At 40.2% G+C, this 22846-nt stretch overlaps 1 protein-coding gene across 6 annotated transcripts in view; it reads left to right on the plus strand.

Annotated features, from left to right (window-relative positions):
• The window catches only part of LOC100079997 (solute carrier family 22 member 15-like), an 87350-nt gene extending 65506 nt beyond the window's left edge, over nucleotides 1-21844 (plus strand). For 2 of the 6 annotated variants that reach the window (XM_029060962.1, XM_029060965.1), the window contains 3 exons: nucleotides 3371-3443; nucleotides 3839-3987; nucleotides 6975-7204. In XM_029060962.1, the coding sequence (XP_028916795.1) occupies nucleotides 3371-3443; nucleotides 3839-3964 (199 nt within the window). In that variant the 3' untranslated portion in view covers nucleotides 3965-3987; nucleotides 6975-7204. Of the gene's footprint in view, nucleotides 1-3370; nucleotides 3444-3838; nucleotides 3988-6974; nucleotides 7205-10652; nucleotides 10980-19432; nucleotides 19545-21653 lie in introns of those variants that run through there. The other 4 variants (XR_003757932.1, XR_003757934.1, XM_029060963.1 and 1 more) reach the window with 4 other exon arrangements.
• Nucleotides 21845-22846: the final 1002 nt, after the last annotated feature.

Below are 22846 nucleotides of genomic sequence, written 5' to 3' on the forward strand. Positions count from 1 at the left end.
CTATTTGATATTTCTATGCATCCAACAGTAACTTCATTTTGCATGCTTAATCTACTTTGTCATTAACCTGTCAGTGGTATTTATCGAGAGCTTATTGTGTGCAAAGCATTGTACTGAGCCTTTGGAAGACTTGAGTAGAGTATGTTAGTAGTGTTCCAAAGTTCAGTCTGTGATCATACACATATGCAGTTTAGTCATTTTACCAGGATCATTTTGAGAATCAGTAACCTTTCCATTTTAGGAATTCCTATCCTATTTCTTACATTTGTATTTATTAGCTTCATGGCTGAGGAAACATATTCCACTTGGTTTGAGCAGGGATGTGGGGGTAGGGTAGAGTGATAACCCTGTCATTAAAGTTCATTCCTGTCAAATGCCATGGGTCCATTAATCCATGTAAAATCTTACACCATGCTTAGCCTAAATCTGGCAGGGATAGGTTGATTTTTCAAGAGCATGATACACAGATTGATAGAATTTTCCAAAATCCCATAGTAAGGGTTTCTCAACCTTTATCAATTGAGAAAAATCAATCTGTGCCTGCATTTGAGATAAAATTGCAAATGGTTTAAATACACATTGTTGATCCATTCATAAACAAAATCAATATATACTGGGAAATTTTTGGCTAAGTATAAAGATGTTCATTCATTTATTCATTCAATCATATTTATTGAGCACTTACTGTGTACAGAGCACTGTACTAAGCGCTTGGAAAGTACAATTCAGCCACAAAGAGAGAAAATCCCTGCCCACAACAGGCTCACAGTCTAGAAGGGGGGAGACAGACATCAAAAATAAGTAAACAGGCATCAATAGCTTCAATATAAATAAATAGAATTAGAGATATATGCACATCAGGACAAGTAAAACAGTCATTAAAATAAATAAATAGAATTATAGAGATATGTACACATATACACAAGTTCTGTTGGGTGGGGGGGTGGTTGGGTAGAGCCAGGGAACAAGTTGGGGTGATAGGAGGGTAGGGGGAGTTGATGACAAGGGTCTGGGTAGGCCTCCTGGAGTGATTTAATTATTATATGCTTATCATTTTATGCCAGCTCTCTCACACGGTAGATTGTAACTTGTTTTGCACATTTAAAATAATTCCTAGTACAGTCTTGTGCACACATTAGGCAATCAGTAATGCTGTTATTAATCTGTTGATGATGACTTCTGTACATTTTTAGTTCTGTGAATTATGGGATTATCTATTGTTTTTTATTTCAGTAGACTAGTAGTAAAAGAAGTTGTATTAGAGGTAGTTATTGATTGCTCATTTGATGTGGTACCCTGGACTTGGCAGGTGGGAAGTACAGTGTATCATACTTGAATTGTTCCCTGCTTACAAAGAGCATGCACTGCAATGGGGAAGGCAAGCATAAGCATATTGACAAATAGAGAGATCAAGCACTTATCATATCCCACCTTGATTATTGCATCAGTCTCCTTGCTGACTTCCCTGACTCCTGTCTCTCTCCACCCCAATCCATATTTTATTTTGCTCCCCTGATCATTTTTCTAAAAAACATTCAATCCACCTCTCCCCACTCCTCAAGAACCTCCAGTGGTTGCCTATCCTCCTCTACAACAAACAGAAACTCCTTACCATCGGCTTTGAAGCACTCAATTACCTTGCCACTTCCTACCTTATCTCACTGATTTCCTACTGCAACCCAGTCTGCACACTTTGCTCCTCTTATGCCAGCCTACTCACTACGCCTCGATCTGGTCTATCTCACTGCTCATCTTTCACCCACATCTTGCCTCTGGCTGGAACTCCCTCTCCCTCCATATCTGACAGACTGTCACTCCTTCCACCTTCAAACCCTTATTAAAGTCACATCTCCTCCAGGTGGCCTTCCCCAACCAATCCCTCATTTCCCCTAATCCCTCCCCTAATCCTTACCCTTTAAGCAGTTGATATTATTCACCCCACCCTGAGCTCCACAGTACTTCCATACATATTCATAATTTGTTTATATTAATGTCTATCTCCCTATCTAGACTGTAAACTCCCTGTTGGCAAGTAACATGTCTGCCAATTCTGTTACATTGTACTCTCCCAAGCACTTAGTACAGTGCCCTGCACCCAGTAATCACTCAATAAATACCAGTGATTGACTGATATAATCCCTTCCAATTGTCACCATTTCCAATGAGCCTAAAAGCTGAGCAGAAAGTCAGGCAGAACATTGGGTCCCAGGAATGGAGAGAAAGAGAGAGAGAGAGAGAACCAAAATCTCTGTGCCTGATTTTCCTCGTAGTTGAAATGGGGATTAAGATTGTGAGCCCCATGTGGGACATGGACTGTGTCCAACCTGATTAGTTTGCTTCTACCACAGTGCTTAGTACAGTGCCTGGTACATGGTAAGCACTTAACAAATGAGAAGCAATGTGGCCTAGTGGATTTGAACATGGGCCTGGGAGTCAGAAGGACCTGGATTCTAATCCCAGCTCCGCCAATTGTCTGCTGAGTGACCTTGGGCTAGTCACTTCTCTTCTCTGTGCCTCAGTTACCTTATCTGTAAAGTGTTGATTAAGACTCTGAGCCCCATGTTGGACAGGAACTGTGTCCAACTTGCTTATCTTGTGATCAGCTTTTAGGCTCATTGGAGATGGTGACAATTGGAAGGGATTATATCAGTCAATCATCAGTATTTATTGAGTGATTGCTGTGTGCAGGGCACTGTACTAAGTGCTTGGGAGAGTACCATGTAACCGAGTTGGCAGACATGTTACTTGCCAACAAGGAGTTTACAGTCTAGACAGGGAGACAGACCTTAATATAAACAAATTATGAATATGTATCATGAATATCTGATTATCACCCAGAGTGAGAAATTTAAAATGGCAATTAGGGAGGGAAGGAGAATAGGAGCAAGTGATTTAGGGAGGTGAGAGGGGGTAGATTTAAGGAACAGGTGGGAGATCTCTTAGGAGACAGCTAGAAAGCAAGACAAAGGGAAAGAAGCAGAAATAGAGTATTGAGGAGGTGAGAAGACTCAGGAGAGTTCTCTTATCAATCAATCAGTCAATGGTGTTTATTGAACCTCAGCTGAATATGAAGCACTGAACTGAAATTTAGGAGAGTACAATAGAATATCTTTGGTATATATGAAAAAAACTACTATACTTAAAATTTTCACCTTGTATGCTAAGATAAAGACTAGTGAAGGGAGAAATGTTTAGCATCTGCAAAAGTGCTAATCTGATCCCTTTATCTGGTGCTTGTTATGCACCTGAAGTTTAGAGATTAATATATCAACAGTGTCTCTCATATTATCTATCTTTGCATTCAGGGCAGTTTTCCATTTTTGTATCATAATTGTTTTTATAATTCCAAACTTTTTTTTTTAATATACAGGAATGCCGGCCTAGGTGTTTGTTCAATGGCTTGCAGATTTGGTGGGATTTTGGCTCCTTTTATACCGTCAATGGTGATTTGTTTTTAATTTTACAAAAATGAATTGCAAAATAAAACATTTACAATGAAAGTAACTTTCTCCAACATATGCCTAATTCATATTTTATTACTAAGGAATTAATTGGGTATTCAATAAGTCACTTTGGGTTTTTCATAAGAAAATTTTGAAGGACTTCCAGCTTCATAGACAGTAAGTTAATATTTCTGATGATAGATGCCCTATGTAGCCACTGGTGGGACAATTGAGATAGGTTAAGGACAGGATGAGGTAGTATGCAGTTTATTTTTATCAGCGGACATTAGAAAGTTATGCTTTTACTATAGTGTGTCTTAGTTAAAGTATAGTGTTTTATGCACATTGTTCTAAAGTTTGAAAAAATGTGTTTCAATCCTTAATTTTTTTCACAGAAATACTTTAACCCAATGGTACCATTTCTGGTGTTTGGAATTAGTGGATTATCTGCCGGAGTTTTGGTTCTGTTTCTACCAGAAACTCTAAATAAACCCATTATAGAGAACTTTGAAGACCTCTGACAACTGAGTACTTGAAAGATAAGGTAATATTTCACTTTTTAGGTACTATTGGTAAGAAGTTTTAGGAGACAAGGAGCAGCGTGGCCTAGTGGAAATAGCATGGCCTGGGTGTCAGGGGACCTCATGATGGAATTTGTTAAGTGCTTACTATGTTCCAAGCACTGTTCTAAGCTCTCAGCACCATTCTAAGCACTGTTCTAAGATTAGACCTGGGTTATAATCTTGGCTCTGCTTTATTTTATTTTATATTCCCAAGATCCTTTTCTTTGAATGTGTCCTTGTTAATCCATCAATCATATTTATTGAGGGCATACCATGTGCAGATCACTCTAAGTGCTTGGGAGAGTAAGAGTACAGTACAACAGAATTAGCAGAAATGTTCTTGGCCCTTAATGAGCAAACACTGCAAATTTATCATTAAAAGTAATTCAATAGTGATATTCACGTGTAGGCATGCTAGAATGAAATTTTAACTAATTTAAAGTGCCTCGAGCTGGCCGTGTTCTAAGGTGATAGGATCTGAGTTGATAGGTGTCAGAGTTGAGAGAAACAAGAATGACATCAGTGAGTCCAGTAAATAGGTTAGTTTGAGAGAATGAAAAGTATGAGCTGGGGTTTAGTGGGAGAAAAGTCTTGATATGTGAGAAGAGAGAGCTGATGGAGTCTGTTAGCCAATTGTCAGGAGTTTCTATATGATGGGGAGGGGAATGAATAACCATTGCATAATGGAAGCAGAGTGACTTTTTAAAAAGATGATCTGCACGGCAGAATGAATTACAACCTAGACAAGGAATAGGTTGGAGACAGGGAGACCAGTAAGGAGGTTTATACTCCAGTCAAGTTGGGACATGACAAGTGCCTGGATCATAATGGTGGCTATTTGAATGGAGAGGAAGGGGCAGATCCATTACATGTGGGAAAAAAACTGACAGGATTTAGCAACAGATCAAATGGGAGAGATTAAAAAGAGTGATGGATTGAACATAATGTCAAGACTGCGAGCTTCAGAAACAAATTAAATAGTGGTGTTGTCAACTGTGGGAAAGTTAAGTGGGGGAAGGCATTTGGGCAGGAAAATAAGGAGTTTAGTTTTAGCTGTACTGAGTTTAAATTGCCGGTGGGCTATCCATTTGGAGATGTCCTGCATTCAAGGGGAAGTGCACAATTGCACATGGGGTTAGCAGTTCAGTTGGAGAGAACCATCTGGGGAGAGGTGATAGCTGAATTCTTGGAGCAGATGAACTCTCCAAGGGAGTGAGTGTGAAGTGTGAAGAAAAGGGTTCCATAGCCTATCCTTGAGAGACACATCCACAGTTAGAGGAGGAGGGGCATAATAGGAACACAAAAAAGAAACTAAGATAGGGTGGCTAGAAAGCAAGAAGAAAACCAAATAAATTCTAGTAAATCAGGAGTAGATGGGAAACAGCATTGTGTAGTGGTTAGAGCACAGGGCTGGAAGTCAGAAGATCATGGGTTCTAATTCTGGCTCTGCCACTTATCTGCTGTGTGACCTTAGGCATGTCACTTCACTTCTCTTTGCCTCAGTTACCTCATCTGTAAAATGGGGAATAAGTCCATGGAAGACAGGGACTGTGTCCAACCCAATTTGCTTCTGTCCCCAGTGGTTAGTACAGTACCTGGTACATAGTAAGTGCTTAACACATACATAATTATTAGTAATGATTATTATTGTAAAATGAGGATAAGAGTGTGAGCCCCATGTGGGACAGGGACTATGTCCAACCTGATTAACTTGTATCTACCCCACTGTTTAGAACAGTGTTTGACACTTAGTAAGTACCATTATTATCATTAGTCGTAGTACTAGTATTTAAAATATCCATCCTTATTAAGCATATATTGTGTTCACAGGATAGCACTGGGAAAAATCCAAGTTTGAGAAGTAGATTTTTATTACTGCTCCCAGTGTCTTTCATTCCACGTGTATTACAGTTTTTAGTCAGGGTAGAAAAGTCAGTCAGTCATATTAATTACACACTTACTCTGTGCAGATCACTGTATTAAGTGCTTGGGAGGTCCTCAGCCTGTCCCCTCCAAGGCCCTGTCCCTCTAAATCCCCAACTGCTCTTTGGCCTGGACTCACAGTGAAAAATTGTCACATATGAGTTCACTGCAACAGAAGTGACTTTTTTTTTGAATGGTGTTTGTTAAGCTACGAGCCCGACACCGTACTAAGCACTGAGGTGGATAGAAGATAATTGGGTTGGACACAGTCCTTGTCCCACACAGTGCTCAGATGAGGTAACTGAAGCACAGAGGAGTTTTTTATGATATTTGTTAAGTACTTACTCTGTGCCAGCACTGTTATAATGCTGGGGTAGATACAAAGTAAACAGGTTGGACACAGTCCATGTCCCACGTGGGCCTAACAGTCTTCATCCCCATTTCTGTAACTGAGGCACAGAGAAGTGAAGTGACTTTTCCAAGGTCACACAGCAGACAAGTGGCAGAACTGGTATTAGAATCCAAGTGAAGCAGTGTGGCTTAGTGGAAAGATCACGGGCTTGGGAGTCAGAGGTTGTGGGATCTAATTCCAGCTCTGCCGCTTGTCAGCTGTATGACTTTGAGCAAGTCACTTAACTTCTCTGTGCCCCACTTACCTCATCTGTAAAATGGGGATGAAGACTTTGAGCCCCATGTGGGACAACCTGATTACCTTGTATCTACCCCAGTGCTTAGAACAGTGCTTGGCACATAGTAAGCACGTAACAAATGCCATCATTATTAAGTCCACTCTCTTCCAAGCCCATGCTGTTTCCACTAAGCCACACTGAAAGATCAAGGAGCGTTATGGTAAAATAAAGACTGTTAAATTTGGCAAGGAGGAAGTAATGAGTAACCTTGGAGAGTAAACTCTCAGTGTAATGAAAGAGGCAGAAATAATTATGTGACAACAAGGGTGTTGGAAGGGAGAAAGTGGAAGCAGAGGGTGTATGCATTTCTTTCAGAAATGAATGAGTGTTAAATTCTTCCTCATCTCTTTTAACAGGCAATTGCAATAATGGAATGATGTAAATAAAACTCTCCAGTATAAAATGGCTGAACACTAAGGCATCTTCTGGAGAAATTTTCCTAGGAAAGCTGCAGAGGCATTTTGGTGTCTGCTCAGTCTGAAACATCAATATCTCAGAATCTATTACAGTGGACTTCGGAGAACAAATGATAAAGCTAGATGCGGACCAAGTTGTCCATAACTTGTAATAAATGGCTAAATGTAAATTGAAAGGTGATGGGCAAATTTGGTTCAGAAATGGGCCATCCAATCTAACATTCCATGGTACCAAAAAATGCTTGGAGGGATAATGTAATTATTGTTCTTTTTGACATCTCCTCATTGAAGAACATTTTATTTTCAAGATAATTAAGGTTCTGAAATCAATTTAATGAAGTGCATCATTTTATGGAATATTATTTTGTAAATCCATTAATTGGAGGACCGTGGGTTATGATAAGACTGTATCAGTCAGGGCTAGTTAGTGTATATAATTGCATTCTAAATACTTCTATACTTCTGTACATGTTTAGGATGATCCTTTCATTCATTTGGAAATACAGAATAATCTTACAATATAATGGCCAAAGACTTTTAAACCAGGAGTAAATCAGGGAGCAATTGAGTGAAACCAATGATGAAACTCAAAGAGTGAAAAAGTATATTTAGGTTAAGGTATTTTTTCGATTAGTGAGTGGCATAGTTAACTGTACACTTTTAATTTTTTAAGCACTTTAAGTTTTTTAATTTGTTAAGCACTTACTATATGCCAGATCCTGTACTAAGTGCTAGGGTAGATATAATATAATAAGGGAAGTAAAGTGACTTGCCCAATGCCACACAGCAGACAATGAGAAGCAGTGTGTCCCAGCGAGAAGCAGCCTGGCCCAGTGACAAGCAGCATGGCCTAGTGGATAAAGCTCAGGCTTCGGAGTCAGAAGGCCCAGGGTTCTAATGCTGGCTCTGCCACTTGTGTGCTGTGTGACCTTGGGCAAGTCACTTCACTTCTCTGTGTCTATCACCTCATCTGTAAAATGATGATGCAGATTGTGAGCCCCATGTGGGAAATAGACTGTGTCCAATCTACCCCAGTACTTAGTACAGTGCCTGGAACATAGTAAGTGCTTAACAAATATCATTTATATATATGAAAGTGGTGGAGTCGGGTTTAGCCCTTGCTCTTTCCACTAGGCATCACTGCTTCCGTAATACTTTTCCTGTTCCAAATTGGAGAGCTGGTTGCCAATTGCTCGTCACTTGCTTTGCTTCCATTGTTCCAAAGCACCTAGTTGAGTGCCATTCACCCAGTGGTATTTGATAAGCGCTTATTATATGCCAGGCACATTACTAAGTGCTGGGGTAGATATAATCAGGTTGGACACAGTCTCTGCTCCACAAAGGGCTCACAGTCTTAATCTTAATCTCACAGTTTTAACTGAGAAATTAAGTGACTTGTCCAAAGTCCCACAGCAAAGTGGCAGAGCTGGAATAGAGCCCAGATCCTCTGACTCCCAGGCCCATGCTCTTTCGATTAGGCCATGCTCAGTACTTTCCAGTGATGCTGATGGTCGCTACTTCAAATCTGTGTTTATTCATTCTTTCATTCAATCTCATTTATTGAGCGCTTACTGTGTGCAGAGCACTATACTAAGCACTTGGGAAGTTCAATTTTGTGGATTGGAGAGGAAACACAGAATGCATGACTGCCCACTGATTTCATTGGGGAATATTTTGGGGGAGAATATTTCTATTGGTGGGGAAATTGTCTCAATTTCCAACATTTTGTTTCATAAGATGCCTGATCTATTTAACACTGGTGGGGCACTACCTTTAGATACTCTGTTTTGTTTTGAGAGGAAATGAAAAATCGGTTTTATTCTGGAGTTATGCATCTTTGGTTTCCATATCACATAATGTGATAAATTTTGTCCAGATTTTCCTAAACTTGATGTCTCCTCTCCAGCTCATATCCAAGGCATATCAACTTTAGGTTTCAATATTCTTGCACTCTAATATGTTCAATGTACCTTTTACATTGTTTGCTTTTTGCCTCATTCTTAATCTGGCAATCAAATTCTCTTTCAAATTTTGAGGATCATCTTGAAATATTCTCTTCAGGAGGATATTAATCAGTAATACTGTGTCATCAGAAAATCTTTAGTGCTGTATATTGGTTTACATTGTATTTCAACATTGTCAAAGAGCAGGAGAAAGTGAAAATCAGACAATTTTCTCCCAGTTTCCATTTTTAATCTTTGTGTTTGTTCAGCTTTATAAAATCCTAGACATCTTTGTTGGTAGCCTAATTGATAACTTAAGAGAAAAGGACTCTACCTTTCAAGTGGTCATTCTATGTCTTTTTTAATGGTATTTTTAACTGAATAAATATTTTACACAAGAATTTCCAGGTCTAAATTAATTCAATTCCATCCATTGTTATTTCCTTGAAGATAATGTTTAGTGCAGAGCACATTTACCTTTGTGCAGTTTTATTTTCCACTAGCTTCCTGACAGTAATTGTCTATTTTTCTGTTGCTTGGAAGGAATCGTTTCTCCAAGCTCTGCTTGTTGAGGCTGACAGATCAAGGACTTTTAGTGTATTGGCTGTGAGTTCAGGTGCTTGATTGCAGCAGTTGGACCAGTATTACTGTCTAGTTTTTCTGGTTCACGTTATGTCAACGTCTGATGTTGAGGTGAGGCTGGATATACCGAGAATTACTTTGAAGTTCTCTGCACATCTGTTTTTTCTGTTCTACCTCTGCTGTAAAACATTTTTCCATCTTTGCTTTTGATTGTCTTATTTCCTGTTTTGAAATTTCCACATGGGGGTTTAATCATATGGTAAACACTGCTCCAACCCCATACCTCACATTTTTATCTTCAGTTGCCATGTTTGGCTTTTCTTTTCTTTGTGTCCAATGCTTCACATGTTTGCTTCATCTCTTTTATTTCCCCCCATCCCCAGTATTTCATGGTTTTCGCATTTAGGATTTTTCCTTGAGCAGTTGTCTTTGCTCTGGGGAACACAAGATAGCCTGGGTTATTGTCTTTGATCTCGATTATACTGATATCCAGCTGTGACTACTGCAACTTAAATCACATTGCCCTGAGCACTGTCAGTCCATTTTCTTTTTCAAATTCCTCCACCTTGCAAAGACTTCAGGTCTGTTCTTTGGTTCATGTTGGAAACCTTTGTTCACAATATTCTTTTTTGGATATGCAGGGTTGATTTCTATTCCTCTTTCCATACTGGTACCATCGGTCTGTGAGTCTGCTGTCAGATGTATTTTCGGTTTAGCAGAGCAAAGACTGTGAGTGCTCTTTGCATTTGATATACTCAATAGGCCCTTACATAACCAGAGAAATCTTTTTTTAAAAAATTTGTAGTCCACCAGTGGTCTTCCTAACTCATGGTCTTCCTAGCTCTCACAACCTTCAACGCTCAATTCCCTCAACCAATTTACTGCATTTTCCTCCCCTGTCCACTGCCAACACACCTGCATCCCAAGTGGAGAGAAACAACTAGGTCTTTATTCAATTTTGGGGTAAAACATAGCAAATGTTGCAGAACAGACTCCCAGAATTCCTAACAAAAAGATGACACAAAGCACTGTTGGTAAAACTTTGCAAACCCAAAACACACATCTTATTTTGACTCCTGCTTTCTTCCCACAGCTTGCACCCGGAGCCCCCCTCGCTTTGGGAGAGCACTGATTCCTGTGTGGTTGATTGAGATGGAGCATACCATGGTAGGGAATAGTTCTGGCCTAAGATGAACAGTACTGGTGCTCAACTACGACAACTTCCTTGAAGAAGCTTGGTGGAAATATTAGCCTAAGTTTCTGATGACATCTTGTGGGTGAAGAAACTGCAGCTTCCTCACTCACCTCTTCTCCTCCCTGCCCTACCCACTTGGATCTGAAGAAGGGAAGGGGAGCAGTGTCAGAATTGCACCTTCCTTGGAAGGAGTTGTTTATATTCATTCATTCAATAGTATTTATTAAGCGTTTACTATGTGCAGAGCACTGTACAAACCACTTGGAATGTACAATTCGGTAACAGATAGAGACAATCCCTGCCCACTGACGGGTTTACGGTCTAACTGGGGGCAACAGACAGACAAAAGCAATAGCAGTAAATAGAATCAAGGGGATGTACGTCTCATTAACAAAATGAATAAGGTAATGAAAAAATATATACAAATGAGTGGACGAGCACATTGCTGAGGGGAGGGGAAGGGAGAGGGGGAGGAGCAGAGGGAAAGGTGGGGAAAGTGGGCTTAGCTGAGGGGAGGTGAAGGGGCGGTAGAGGGGCAGCAGAGGGAAAAGGGGAAGCTCAGTCTGGGAAGGCCTCATGGAGGAGATGAACTCTAAGTAGGGCTTTGAAGAGGGGAAGAGAATTAGTTTGGCGGAGGTGAGGAGGGAGGGCATTCCAGGACAGCGGGAGGATGTGGCCCAGGGGTCGACGGCGGGATGGGGAGAACGAGGGACAGTGAGGAGGTGGGCAGCAGAGGAGCGGAGCGTGCTGGGGGGGGCGGTAGAAAGAGAAGAGAGGAGAGGTAGGAGGGGACAAGGTGATGGAGAGCCTTGTAGCCTAGAGTGAGAAGTTTGTGTTCTGTGTGGAGGTTGATAGGCAACCACTGGAGGGTTTTAAGAAGGGGAGTGACATGCCCAGAGCAACTCTGCAGGAAGATGAGCTGGGCAGCGGAATGAAGAATAGACTGGAGCGGGGAGAGAGAGGAGGAAGCGAGATCAGAGAGAAGGCTGAAACAATAATCTAGCCGGGATATTATGAGAGCCTGTACCAGTAAGATAGCCATTTGGGTGGAGAGGAAAGGGCGGATATCTTGGCGATATTATAAAGGTGAGACCGGCAGGTCTTGGTGATGGATTGGATGTGTGGGGTGAATGAGAGAGCCGAGTCAAAGATGACACCGAGGTTGCGGTTTATATGGATGCTGAGCGAAATCAGTTTGCAGCTAATGAGGGCTGTTTTAATAATAATAATAACAATAATGTTAGTATTTGTTAAGCGCTTAATATGTGCCGAGCACTGTTCTAATCGCTGAGGTAGATACAGGGTAATCAAGTTGTCCCAAGTGAGGGTCACAGTCTTAATCCCCATTTTACAGATGAAGTAACTGAGGCACCAATAAGTTAAGTGACTTGCCCAAAGTTACACAGCTGACAGGTGGCAGAGCCGGGATTAGAACCCATGATCTCTGACTCCTAAGACCATGCTCTTTCCACTGAGCCATGCTGCTTTTCTCTTCTGGGTAGCTGTTATCAGTGGGCAGACTTCCCAGTCAATCAGGCACTATGACAGTGATAATATCAACCAGATAATAACAACAATAACAATTGTTGAGCACTTACTATGTGCCAAGAACCATGCTAGGTTTTAAGCCCTTTCTGGGCAGGGAAAGTGTCTTATATAGTCATATTGTACCTTCCCAAGCACTTAGTTCTGTGCTCTGCACACAGTAAGTGCTCCACATATAATAATAATTATGGTATTTGTTAGCACTTACTATGTGCCAGGCACTGTTCTAAGTACTAGGGTAGATACAAGGTAATCGGGTTGTCCCACTTAAGGCTCACAGTCTTAATCCCCATTTTACAGATGAGGTAACTAAGGTACAGAGAAGTTAAGTAGTTTGCCCAAGGCCGCACAGCAGACAAGTGGAAGAGCCGGGATTAGAACCCACATCCTTTGACTCCCAAGCCTGGGCTCTTTCTATTGAGCCACGCTGCTTCCTTTGATCGATCGATTAACTAACTGCTTAAACACTGGGGTAGGTACAATATTAAGCAGATAAGACACAGACCCTGTCTCATATGAAGTTCACAATCTAAGGGGGAGAATGGATGAGGAAACTGAGGCACAGAGAAGTTTAATGACTTTCCCCAGGTCCCACAGCAGGGAAGTGGTTAAGCTGGGATTAGCAGAACCCAGATCTCGTGACTCCCAAGCCCATGCAGTTAACACTAAGCCATGCTGCAGTAATGCCCTTTCCCCACAACAACATGAACTTAGCCTAACGTTTTTCTGCCTTATTATGCTGAATTGTGATTAAAAAAATTAGTATCACTTCCCTATAGTGTTAGATGGCTAATGAGTCATAAACGGTTGGTACCTATAAAAATCAAGGCAGAATCCATGAAATTTGCCTTTATATGCAGACATGGCAGTTGCATTCATTTTTGTTAACTAACCTTTACTCTTTCTGGGTCTCTGCATATCCTACCCTGGTCATTGTCAGCAATCACTTGAAAGAAAATTGTGTTGCGATTTTGGAGGCAATTTACTCATCTATATGCTATTATCACTATGACCCTCTGTCCTATCCCAAGATAGAGCAGATATGATGTAACTAACTAGAAATAATGTCATCCTATAGAAAATTAATTCAAAAATTACTACTAATTCTAATGGAACCATTTTTCAAGAATGATAGGTTATACATTTATTATGCCCCCTAATCAAGCACCAATTCAAAAATTTCCCAGGGAGAGTATTAGATCTCAAAATCAATTAACTCATCTGTAAAATGGGGAATGGAAACTGTGAGCCCCAAGTGGAACAGGGGCTGTGTGCAACTCGATTTACTTGTATCCACCCCAGCACTTAGTATAGTGCCCGGCACATAGTGCTTAACAAATACGACATTATTATTGTTGTTATTATATGTATGTCCTGATAGTTGAAATAGTGATTTGGAGGATTATAATAATGATGGCTGAAGAAAATAAGAAAAAATAGTTAAATCAGAAAATGGTTTCTCTTACAAAAAGTGAGCCTATTACTGACCATGAAAGTACCCAACAGTTCCAGATAACAGTAGAATTTGTATCCGCACATACAAGGAAATAACCGTGGTCCAATTTATTGGTTGCTTTTCTTTTAAAAGTGATTTGCATAACCACAATAATAGCGTTGTAATAAGAAACAGGTCTGTCTGTTTTTATCTGCTTGGCAGACATGAAGCCAAGTGCCTTAAAGCCATTTACATATTAATTCATCTTGCACTCAAGAAGGATATTTTATGAACTTTGGACATTGGTTTTGGTTTTAATGTTGCTTGAAAAAAATAGCTTTGGAGGAAAACTAGTTTTAAAATAGAAAAATCATGCTGGATTCACAAAAAGCAGTGTAGAGCAATGTAATGTTAGTTTAAAGATGGCATAAAGCAATACTGAAAATCACGATTGACTGTGACTCAGTGAACCTTTATGGAGTCTAGAGTAGAATCTCAATAGTGGTACAAAAGCTGTATTCAAAGCCTTATTAAAAACACCTTTAAGAGCTCTACCTCCAACTAGACCCTAAGTTCCTCTCTTCCCATTCTTTTTCTGCATTGTCCTTGCATTAAAATTTGCCCCTAGTGCACCCCATTCACCCCTTCCTCAGCCCCATAGCACTTATGTACATTTAATTTATTTATATTAATGCCTCTAGACTGTAAGCTTGTTGTGGGCAGGGAATACATCTATCAACTCGGTTATGTTGTACTCTCCCAAGTGCTTAGTACAGTGTTCTGCACCAAGTAAGCACTCAATACGTACAACTGAGTGCTTAGCAGAGTACCCTGAATTCAATATTGCCCAATAAATATGATTTATTGATAGGAGGAAACAGGCATGTCTCTTACCTTGTTCATTTTTTTAATGAAGCATGATAGTTTCAAGTTGATCTGCCAAAACATCTGCTGGATATTGATCAATCTTTGTTTTAGGTTTTAGTTAAAAAACTATTATTTATAATATTTATACATTCTGCTATTTGATTTGCATACTTAAAGATTCATTATTCAGGAGAGCTAGCAAAAGAACCCTTTCATGAAGGGTAATGGTGATGGTGATAGGGATAGTGGTGTTAGTGATGGGGTTACTGGGAAAGTCAGTGGTATAAGCAGAAAAATGGCAGTGGGAGAGAGCTGGCCCAAAGTAACAGAGGTGGAACATAGACAGCAACCTAGGGACAGAGCATTTAGACAAGGATATCTCTGCTTCTCTCCCTCTCTAGCTTCTCCAATTTTCCCCAAACATACCCTCTCCCAAGTCATTTGGCAGTGGCAAATCCCAATCCAAAAGTGTCATAAAATGGCTCGGACCCTTCCTTTCCTTTTCTGTCCCTGTAGGAAATATCCTCATGTTTCCTCCTTACTCCCCACCTCCTCCTTTACCTAGCTTTTTACTGGGGGTTCTAATCAATCATATTGGTTGGGTACCTACTGTGTGGAGAGCCCTGTACTAAGTGCTTGGGAGAGTATAGTAGAATAAGTAGTCCCCTGCCCTCAAAGGACTTACAGTTTAGCAGGGGAGACAAATACTAAAATGAGTTATAGGCAGGAAGAAGGAAAATGGGATAGGTACATGAGTAACATATTAAGTAAGAAGTGTTAAGATATGAACATAAATGCCACAAGTTGGGGAATGTTAGTACCCATTTGCTTAGGTGATGCAGGAGTGCTGAAGTGGCAACTGGAAATAGAGGATGAGTCAATGAGAAATCAACCAAGGAAGACCTCCTGGAGGAGGTACAGTAAATTAATTTTAGAAAAATGAAGTGTGTGAACTGGGGTGTAGTGGAAGAGAGGAGATAAGAGAATCAGGAGACCAAGATTCTAGTCAGAGCTCTGCTACTGTTATGTTGTGCGACCTTGGGAAAGTCACTTAACTTTTCTGGATGTTAAGTTTCCTCATCTTGAAAATAGGGATAGGATAGGTTGTCATCCCAGTGTGAACTAGAGATTGGGTCCAAACTTGTATCTATTCCAGCATTTAGTAAATCTTAGTAAATATCTTATTAACTGTTATAATAATAATACTATTATTATTAGTGGAGAGAGAGCTGCTCGAGTGTCCTAAAGCCAATGGTCAGAAATTCCTCCTGAATGCAGACTTGGATGGGCAACCATTGAAGGTTTGCAAGGAATGGGAAAAGACCAAGGCCTATGAGGCAGGTACATCCCTCCCATTAACCAGCCCCAACTTCCCTGCCTCTTTTCCAAATAGTGGAGCTTGTTCCACCAGTCTGGGCCTCAGTGGGGAACTAACCACCAAACTTTGGGATGTAAGCAATACAGCTCAGGTGAGTCAGCCCCCTGTGTCAGGACATGTGTGACACCATGGTGTGTGACTTCACTCTCAGGGAAACAGAAACAGCCCTCCCAGAGCCTCCCAGGGGAAGGTAAACCCATTTGGAATGCCAACCCCCCTTGAAAAACTCATATTTGGAGAACAAAGTGTAGGTAAGGAATGGTCGAATAGTTTTGATTTGTGGGGAGTTCTTGATCAGCCCAAAAGAGTCACCAATGCCCTTTAGCCTTGGGATTTTGATGATCTGGAATTCTGAGCCTTTGCAGAGGAATATCACTTTGCATTTTTGCTGCATTGAGTGTAGATATAAAAGACACTCATTTATGTTGTCATTCAGTTTTATGTTATTATTATTAGTGGTATTACTAATACCATTAATAATAATTATGGTATTTGTTAAGCACTTTCAATGTGCCACGCACTGTACTAAGCACTGGGATGGATACAAGTAATTTGGGTTGGACACTGTCCCTGTATTGCATGGGGCTCACCGTCTTAATTTCCATTTTACAGAAGAGGTAACTGAGGCACTGAGAAGTTAACTGACTTACCTGGGTCACAAAGCAGACAAGTGGCAGAGTCAGATTTCGAACCCAGGTCCTTCTGACTCCCAGGCCTGTGCTCTATCCATTAGGGCACACTGCTTCTCTTTTGGGAAACTGCATCAAAGTTGCTTCTCAGAGTACATTACTAAAATTGGGATGACCTAGCTAAAGTCTTAGAAGGTCATATTTAATAATAATAATATTGTTGGTATTTGTTAAGCGCTTACTAAGTGCGGAGCACTGTTCTAAGTGCTGTGGTAGATACAGGGTAATCAGGTTGTCCCACGTGAGGCTCACAGTCTCAATCCCCATTTTACAGATGAGGTAACTGAGGCACAGAGAAGTTAAGTGGCTTGTCCACAGTCACACAGCTGATAAGTAGCAGAGCCGGGATTCAAACCCATAATCTCTGACTCCCAAGCCCGTGCTCTCTCCACTGAGCCACGGATATTTGTGGTCAATGCAGGTGACACATTAGGTGGCAAATTCTCTCTGCTTTCTTATCGAGTGACAAGTAGTCCCACTGAATCCACTGGTGACGCTAAACAATTTTTGAAGTGCCACTCTAATTTTTCATCTATGAGGGGCTTCACTTCCTACCTATTAAGGATCTTATGAGTTTGACAGCAGGTTAAAATCACAGTTATCCTTATGTTCAGAGAAATCAATTTCTTCCATGTGATGCCAAAAGATTAATTTCCTAAACTTTAACCCAGAAGCCCTCAATACAGTCAAATTGCTGTGATATCCATTAAATTGCCATTAGTGAAGTTAAATCCTCGATCATTTGTCAATCTTTAAAAATTGAATTTGAAAAGGAGGAAATGAGGCTAGGCAAAATCCTTAGATGCAGTTTTTGTTTCTGTGAGTTTTGCTCCCTCTTCTGTTCAATTTGTGATTATGTTGTATCTCTAGTGGGATTTTTTTGTTTTTCTTTTTGTATGTTATTGAAGTACCCAATGGAAACCACATTTTTCATTTCTATTTTTTTCCATTCACTATTTTCCAACCAATTCACAGTGTATTTTTCCCATTGAAGATAACTTTACAACTCTACTTTCTTCTTTAAGAAAATGACCTGGGTAATATATTTTTCCATCCCATTTTCCAGAGCTGTAAATTGGCTTCTTGAACATACGATTTCTTCATTGTAGTTAATTATCTGGAGCTGCTCCTTGATTTTGTGGATTCACATAAAACCTCTGCATCCTGGAATAGTGTAATTGTCATGGTTATGTCCTTCAAGATCCTGAAGCTAGGAAACTGGGTAATACACACACTCAGTCTCCACCATGGTCCAGAAATGACAGCATTCGGATGAACTATCAATTCTGCTCAGTAAATGCTGCAGTTCCAAGGGATGAAATGCATTATGAGTCAGAGCTACTTCTATGGAAGAAAGTGATATTTTCCATTTTTCTTGATGATTTTCCCTTAAATCTTACATTTTCTGTAAATTTCTCTTCTAAACCCAACTCTACCTACAGTGGTAATTGTAACCATAGTTTTTGAATGATTACTGAATGTAATGCAACACATTGTCTACCAATCAGTAGTATTTATTGATTGCTTATTCTGTGCAGGGCAATCATTATTCAATCAATCATTTGTATTTATTGCACATTTACTCCATGAAGGACACTATACTAAGTGCTTGGGAGAGTACACTAGTAAGAATTCCTACTTCCCCTTCTGCATCACCCATGCACTTGGATATGTATGTATCCATTATTCACTTCACCCTAGGCCCACAGAACTTATTTAAATGTCTCTAATTTATTTTAATGTCTGTCTCCCCCTGTGCCTATAGGCTCCTTGTGGGCAGGGAATGTGTCTACCAACTCTGTTATACTGTATTCTCCCAAACATTAAGTACAGTGAAAAGGGGAAATCATTTAGTTTTAGCCAAGAAAATCAAAAAGTGCTATGTGGAAAAAACTAAGTCAAGATTAGAAAGGAATCATTAAGAAACGTAAACTAGTGTGCATAATAGTTAAAGGGATTTTTCCTGATTCTTAAAAATAAATGAAAGGCATTGAAAATTTTCTAATTCTAATTTGATGTGAACTATTCCAGATAAAAGGGAAAGAAGGCATTGATAATATAAAGTAAAAGATTAGAGGAAGTGGAAAACATCATCGGTTATGAGGAAAGTAGGAAGCCTAGGTGAGAGTGCCCATATCTTTACATGTCTAGACATGGGACATTGCTCAGGAAATGAGAAAGGAACCAGTGTCTGAAGTGAATGCTGCAATAAACCCAAATGCCTGGAGCTTTACAGCCAATGAAGCTCAGATTGATGGATCATGGGCAAAGCCTGGAGTTTGGGGAAATCTAAGCAGTAGAATAGCAAAGTAGAGATAACCACAGAATCTCCCTCTTCACAGTTCTGGAGTTTTAATATCATTTGATTTTTCAGATTGGAATTTTTCATTATTTGGGTTCTGGTAATGATTAAGTTCATTGGGTTTTAGAGGCATTTTTACGTTGTTCACAAATGATTAAAAACTACAGAAGACCTGTAGCATCTGTAGTGCTGTTCCCAATTCACATTAGATTGTCATCCCCTTGAAGTCAGAGATCCTGTCTTTGGCTTCTGTTGTACTCTCCCAAGCAATTAGTACAGAACCCCCCACACTCTAGGTGCTCAATAAATATCACTGATTAATACTGCTTTAGCAGTGGGTTCATTTAAAAAATTTACTTTGCTGACTAATTTCATTACTAGCAGTGCATATTGATTCATTTTCTGTTTAGGCCTTTGTAATATGCAAAAAAGTCTATATCACACTTTAAATTTTCTCTACAGGAAAAATCACAACTTGATCAATCTTCTATCATTTGTGGGTTTGATGCATTTGGAAGTTTTTCTGAAAAGCAACATAAAGTTTGGCTCATCTTCTCTTAAGTGATTCTTGAAGGTACTATTCATCTCCTATTTCTGGAAGGGAAAGAGTAAGGAGAGGATAGGTGGGCATTGAAGCTGATTCACTGTTTTAGATTGCAAGTCCACTGGGCAGGGATCCATCATTGTGTTCTGGGCAGCAGTGAGTAACTTTTGGGCTATATAAATGTTCCATATTATCAGCCCAGGCTGACTCTGAAAGCATTTCATTGTCATCTGCATGTCTTCTGAGGTGTTAACTACAGGGTCCGGCTTTTCCCACATAATAGTTCCAGAATGGCTGCCTCTAGAACTTTCAGTGATGCTCATATCCTGTTGTCAAAGAGTTTCCCTGAAGAATGGAAGTGTACTAAAGCACTGGTGCCCAGGTCCCTCATTGTCTCCTCCTCCAGCATAGCTCTGTAATGGAATGGATCTGGCCCTACAGTGCAGCTGGGTTTTACCTTTTGGCAGTGAGGAGATGGGTCAGTCAGAGTACCTCCTGTTCTGACATGATCAGCCAGGCTGTTGTGGAGCATCTCAGAAGCTTGATAAACTCTTAGGGCAGTCACATATACTAACTGCCCGAGTATATCTTTTGAAGGAGGCAAATGGGGAATATCCATTTTGTTCTCTAGACAACAAAAGAGTTGGTTTTAGGGCATGAGAAACCTGGGTAATTACCTAGGCCTGGTGCGTAAGGCTCTCCCTTCCCATCAGTAAAAGCACTAGTAGCAGCAAAGAGGCTTGGTCAGGGACAACTTGGCCCATGCACCACCTGTGGAATTAATGTTGATGGCCAAGACTGGTTGATCTGGGAGGACTATTTCCCTGATAAAATGTTCTTGTTAGACTGTGCTGTCATTGCACTATAGCCAAACAACCTTTGGTGAGAGCTGTGTGATTTCAAAACCTCCACTCAGATATCCTGTTGGAGGCAGACAAGGGAATTACAGGGAAGGAAAGATGCAAATGCATTTCCCATTAGGGGAAGAGGCAGAGTCACTGTATTTCACAGCTTCAGGGGTTTATTTTGAGTGGAGTCAAGCTCCCAGAATCGTCTTGGAGAGGCTCAGCCAGGATCTCAGTCCCTTTTCCTGGAGTTTTGTTGGGGACAGCTGCTCTGGTTCAGCCTTCAACCTTTGTCCCAAGAATAGGCATATCACAAGTAACCCTTTTAAGCGTTTAATAAATAAAAGAAGCAGCTTGGCCTAGTGGAAAGCATGTGCCTGGGAGTCAGGGAATATGGGTTCTAATTCCTTCTCTGCCACTTACTGTTGGGCAAGTCACTTAACTTCTCTTTGCTTCAGTCTACTCATCTATGGACACTAAGAACCTTTTCCTGTGAGACTGTGAGCTCCAAGTGAGAAAGGGACAGTAGCCAACTTGATTATCTTGTGTTTACCCGGCACATAGTAAGCACTTAATAAGTACCACAGTTATTATTATCACCAATAAAAGGCTAATTATATGGTTTTAAGTCTTAGCACCTTCTCCCACGTTCCTGCTTCAGATACATTTCCTGAGAAAATATCTGCTGGGGATTACTGTGTTCAGGAATTCTCTCTCAGACATGTTCATGGAGTGCCTTACAGCTTTTCAAATGACTTATATAGAGTTCCCATTCAGATCCCAGTCAGATTCCACATTTCTCCAGACTACCTGCATTGGTGGAGGACTTTTATTTTAGGGTGTTTTTGCCAAGAAGTTTGTCCCACAGTTCTGCTTTTTCAACTCAAGCTCTTTCTGCCCTCACCTCAATTTTCTAATTCATTCATTTATTCAGTTGTATTTATTGAGTACATACTGTGTGCAGAGCACTGTATTAAGCACTTGGGAAAGTACAGTACAACAATAAACAGTTACGTTTCCTGTCCATAATGAGCTTACAGTCTATACCTAAACTGAGTCTGGGGACCAGCCCATTTGCCCCAGGATTCCCTAAGGACTTACCAAGGGTAACCAGAGCAGCTTTGGTCCATCACTTTTCACTGGGTTTCTTTGTTCCTTCTTTAACTGATTTGGCTACCCAAAAAGCATGGAAAAAAGGAACATCGATGATGGTCCACACTGAGTCCTGTAGACATCAAGTCTCAGTAATGCCAATACTGTGTATTACAATTCAAATCCTTATCCTCTCTTACAGGCACGCTACTGTGTATTCCTGGCAAACTCCTGCGTACTTCTGGGGAAACAGAAAGCTACTAAAATTTGCTATCTACCAACTCTATGTGGCTTTGCTTCAAGAGCACAAGCTTGAGAGTAGAGGACGTGAGCTCTGATCATGGCTCTGCCATTTGTCTGCTGTGTGACTTTGGGCAAGCCACTTATCTTCTCTATGCCTCAGTTTTTTATTATTTTTAAATGCCATTGAGTCATTTCCAATTCAAAGAGACTCCATGAATATACTTTCTCCAGAATGTCCTGTTCTCTGCCATAATCCACAACCTTTCTAATGATTCTTCTGTTATCGTTGTTATGGTCTCTATCCATTTAGCTGCTGGTCTGCCTCTTCCATGTTTTCCCTGGACTTTTCCTAGCATTAGTGTCATCTCCAGAGAATTAGTCCTCCTGATTATGTGTCCAAAATCCAAGTCGAGTCATTTGGCCTTCCATAGACCACTTTGGTTTAATTTGCTCTAAAATCCATTTGTTTGTCTTTTGGACAGTCCATGCCTCAGTTACCTCATCTATAAAATTGGTATTTATTCTGTGAGCCACACGTGGAACCACCTGATTACCTTGAATCTACCTCATCCCTTAGAACAGTAATTGGCACATACTAAGCACTAAACAAATACTGTAATTATTGTTATTATATTTTTCCAAGCACTTAGTACAGTGCTCTGCACTTAGTAAGCACTCCATAAATACCACTGTTCATGATGATGATGATAATAATGCTAAAGTAATGAGTGCATTTGAATGACTGAAATTCATATTTAACCTTTTAATGATTTATAGCAAATTCTGGCCTGTGTGTAACTGGAGTCATTAATGGAAATGCTATGGCAACAAATCTAATGGTCTGAACCAAAAAAATAACATTTTCACATTCATGTAGTGCTTTAATTTTTTCACAATTCCAAATTGTAAGTGCCACAAGATGAATGCTTTATTATTCATTTTTCTGTATATGTGCAGTCACTGTTGCTTGCAACTGTTCTCAGTATGGTCCAGTGGAACATGAAAGTCTATCAGCTAATTTTGAGAAAATTAATTCAAAAGTGAAAACACTTTTTGAAGTTAACTTAATGTCTGGCCTTTCTTAGTTTTCAGCTCTTCAGCGTAATGAGGAACGACCTAGCAAAGAAAAATAAAGCATGCAGTTTTCTCAAA

The sequence above is a fragment of the Ornithorhynchus anatinus genome, chromosome 3 (assembly GCF_004115215.2).
Source record: "Ornithorhynchus anatinus isolate Pmale09 chromosome 3, mOrnAna1.pri.v4, whole genome shotgun sequence".
NCBI lineage: Eukaryota > Metazoa > Chordata > Mammalia > Monotremata > Ornithorhynchidae > Ornithorhynchus > Ornithorhynchus anatinus.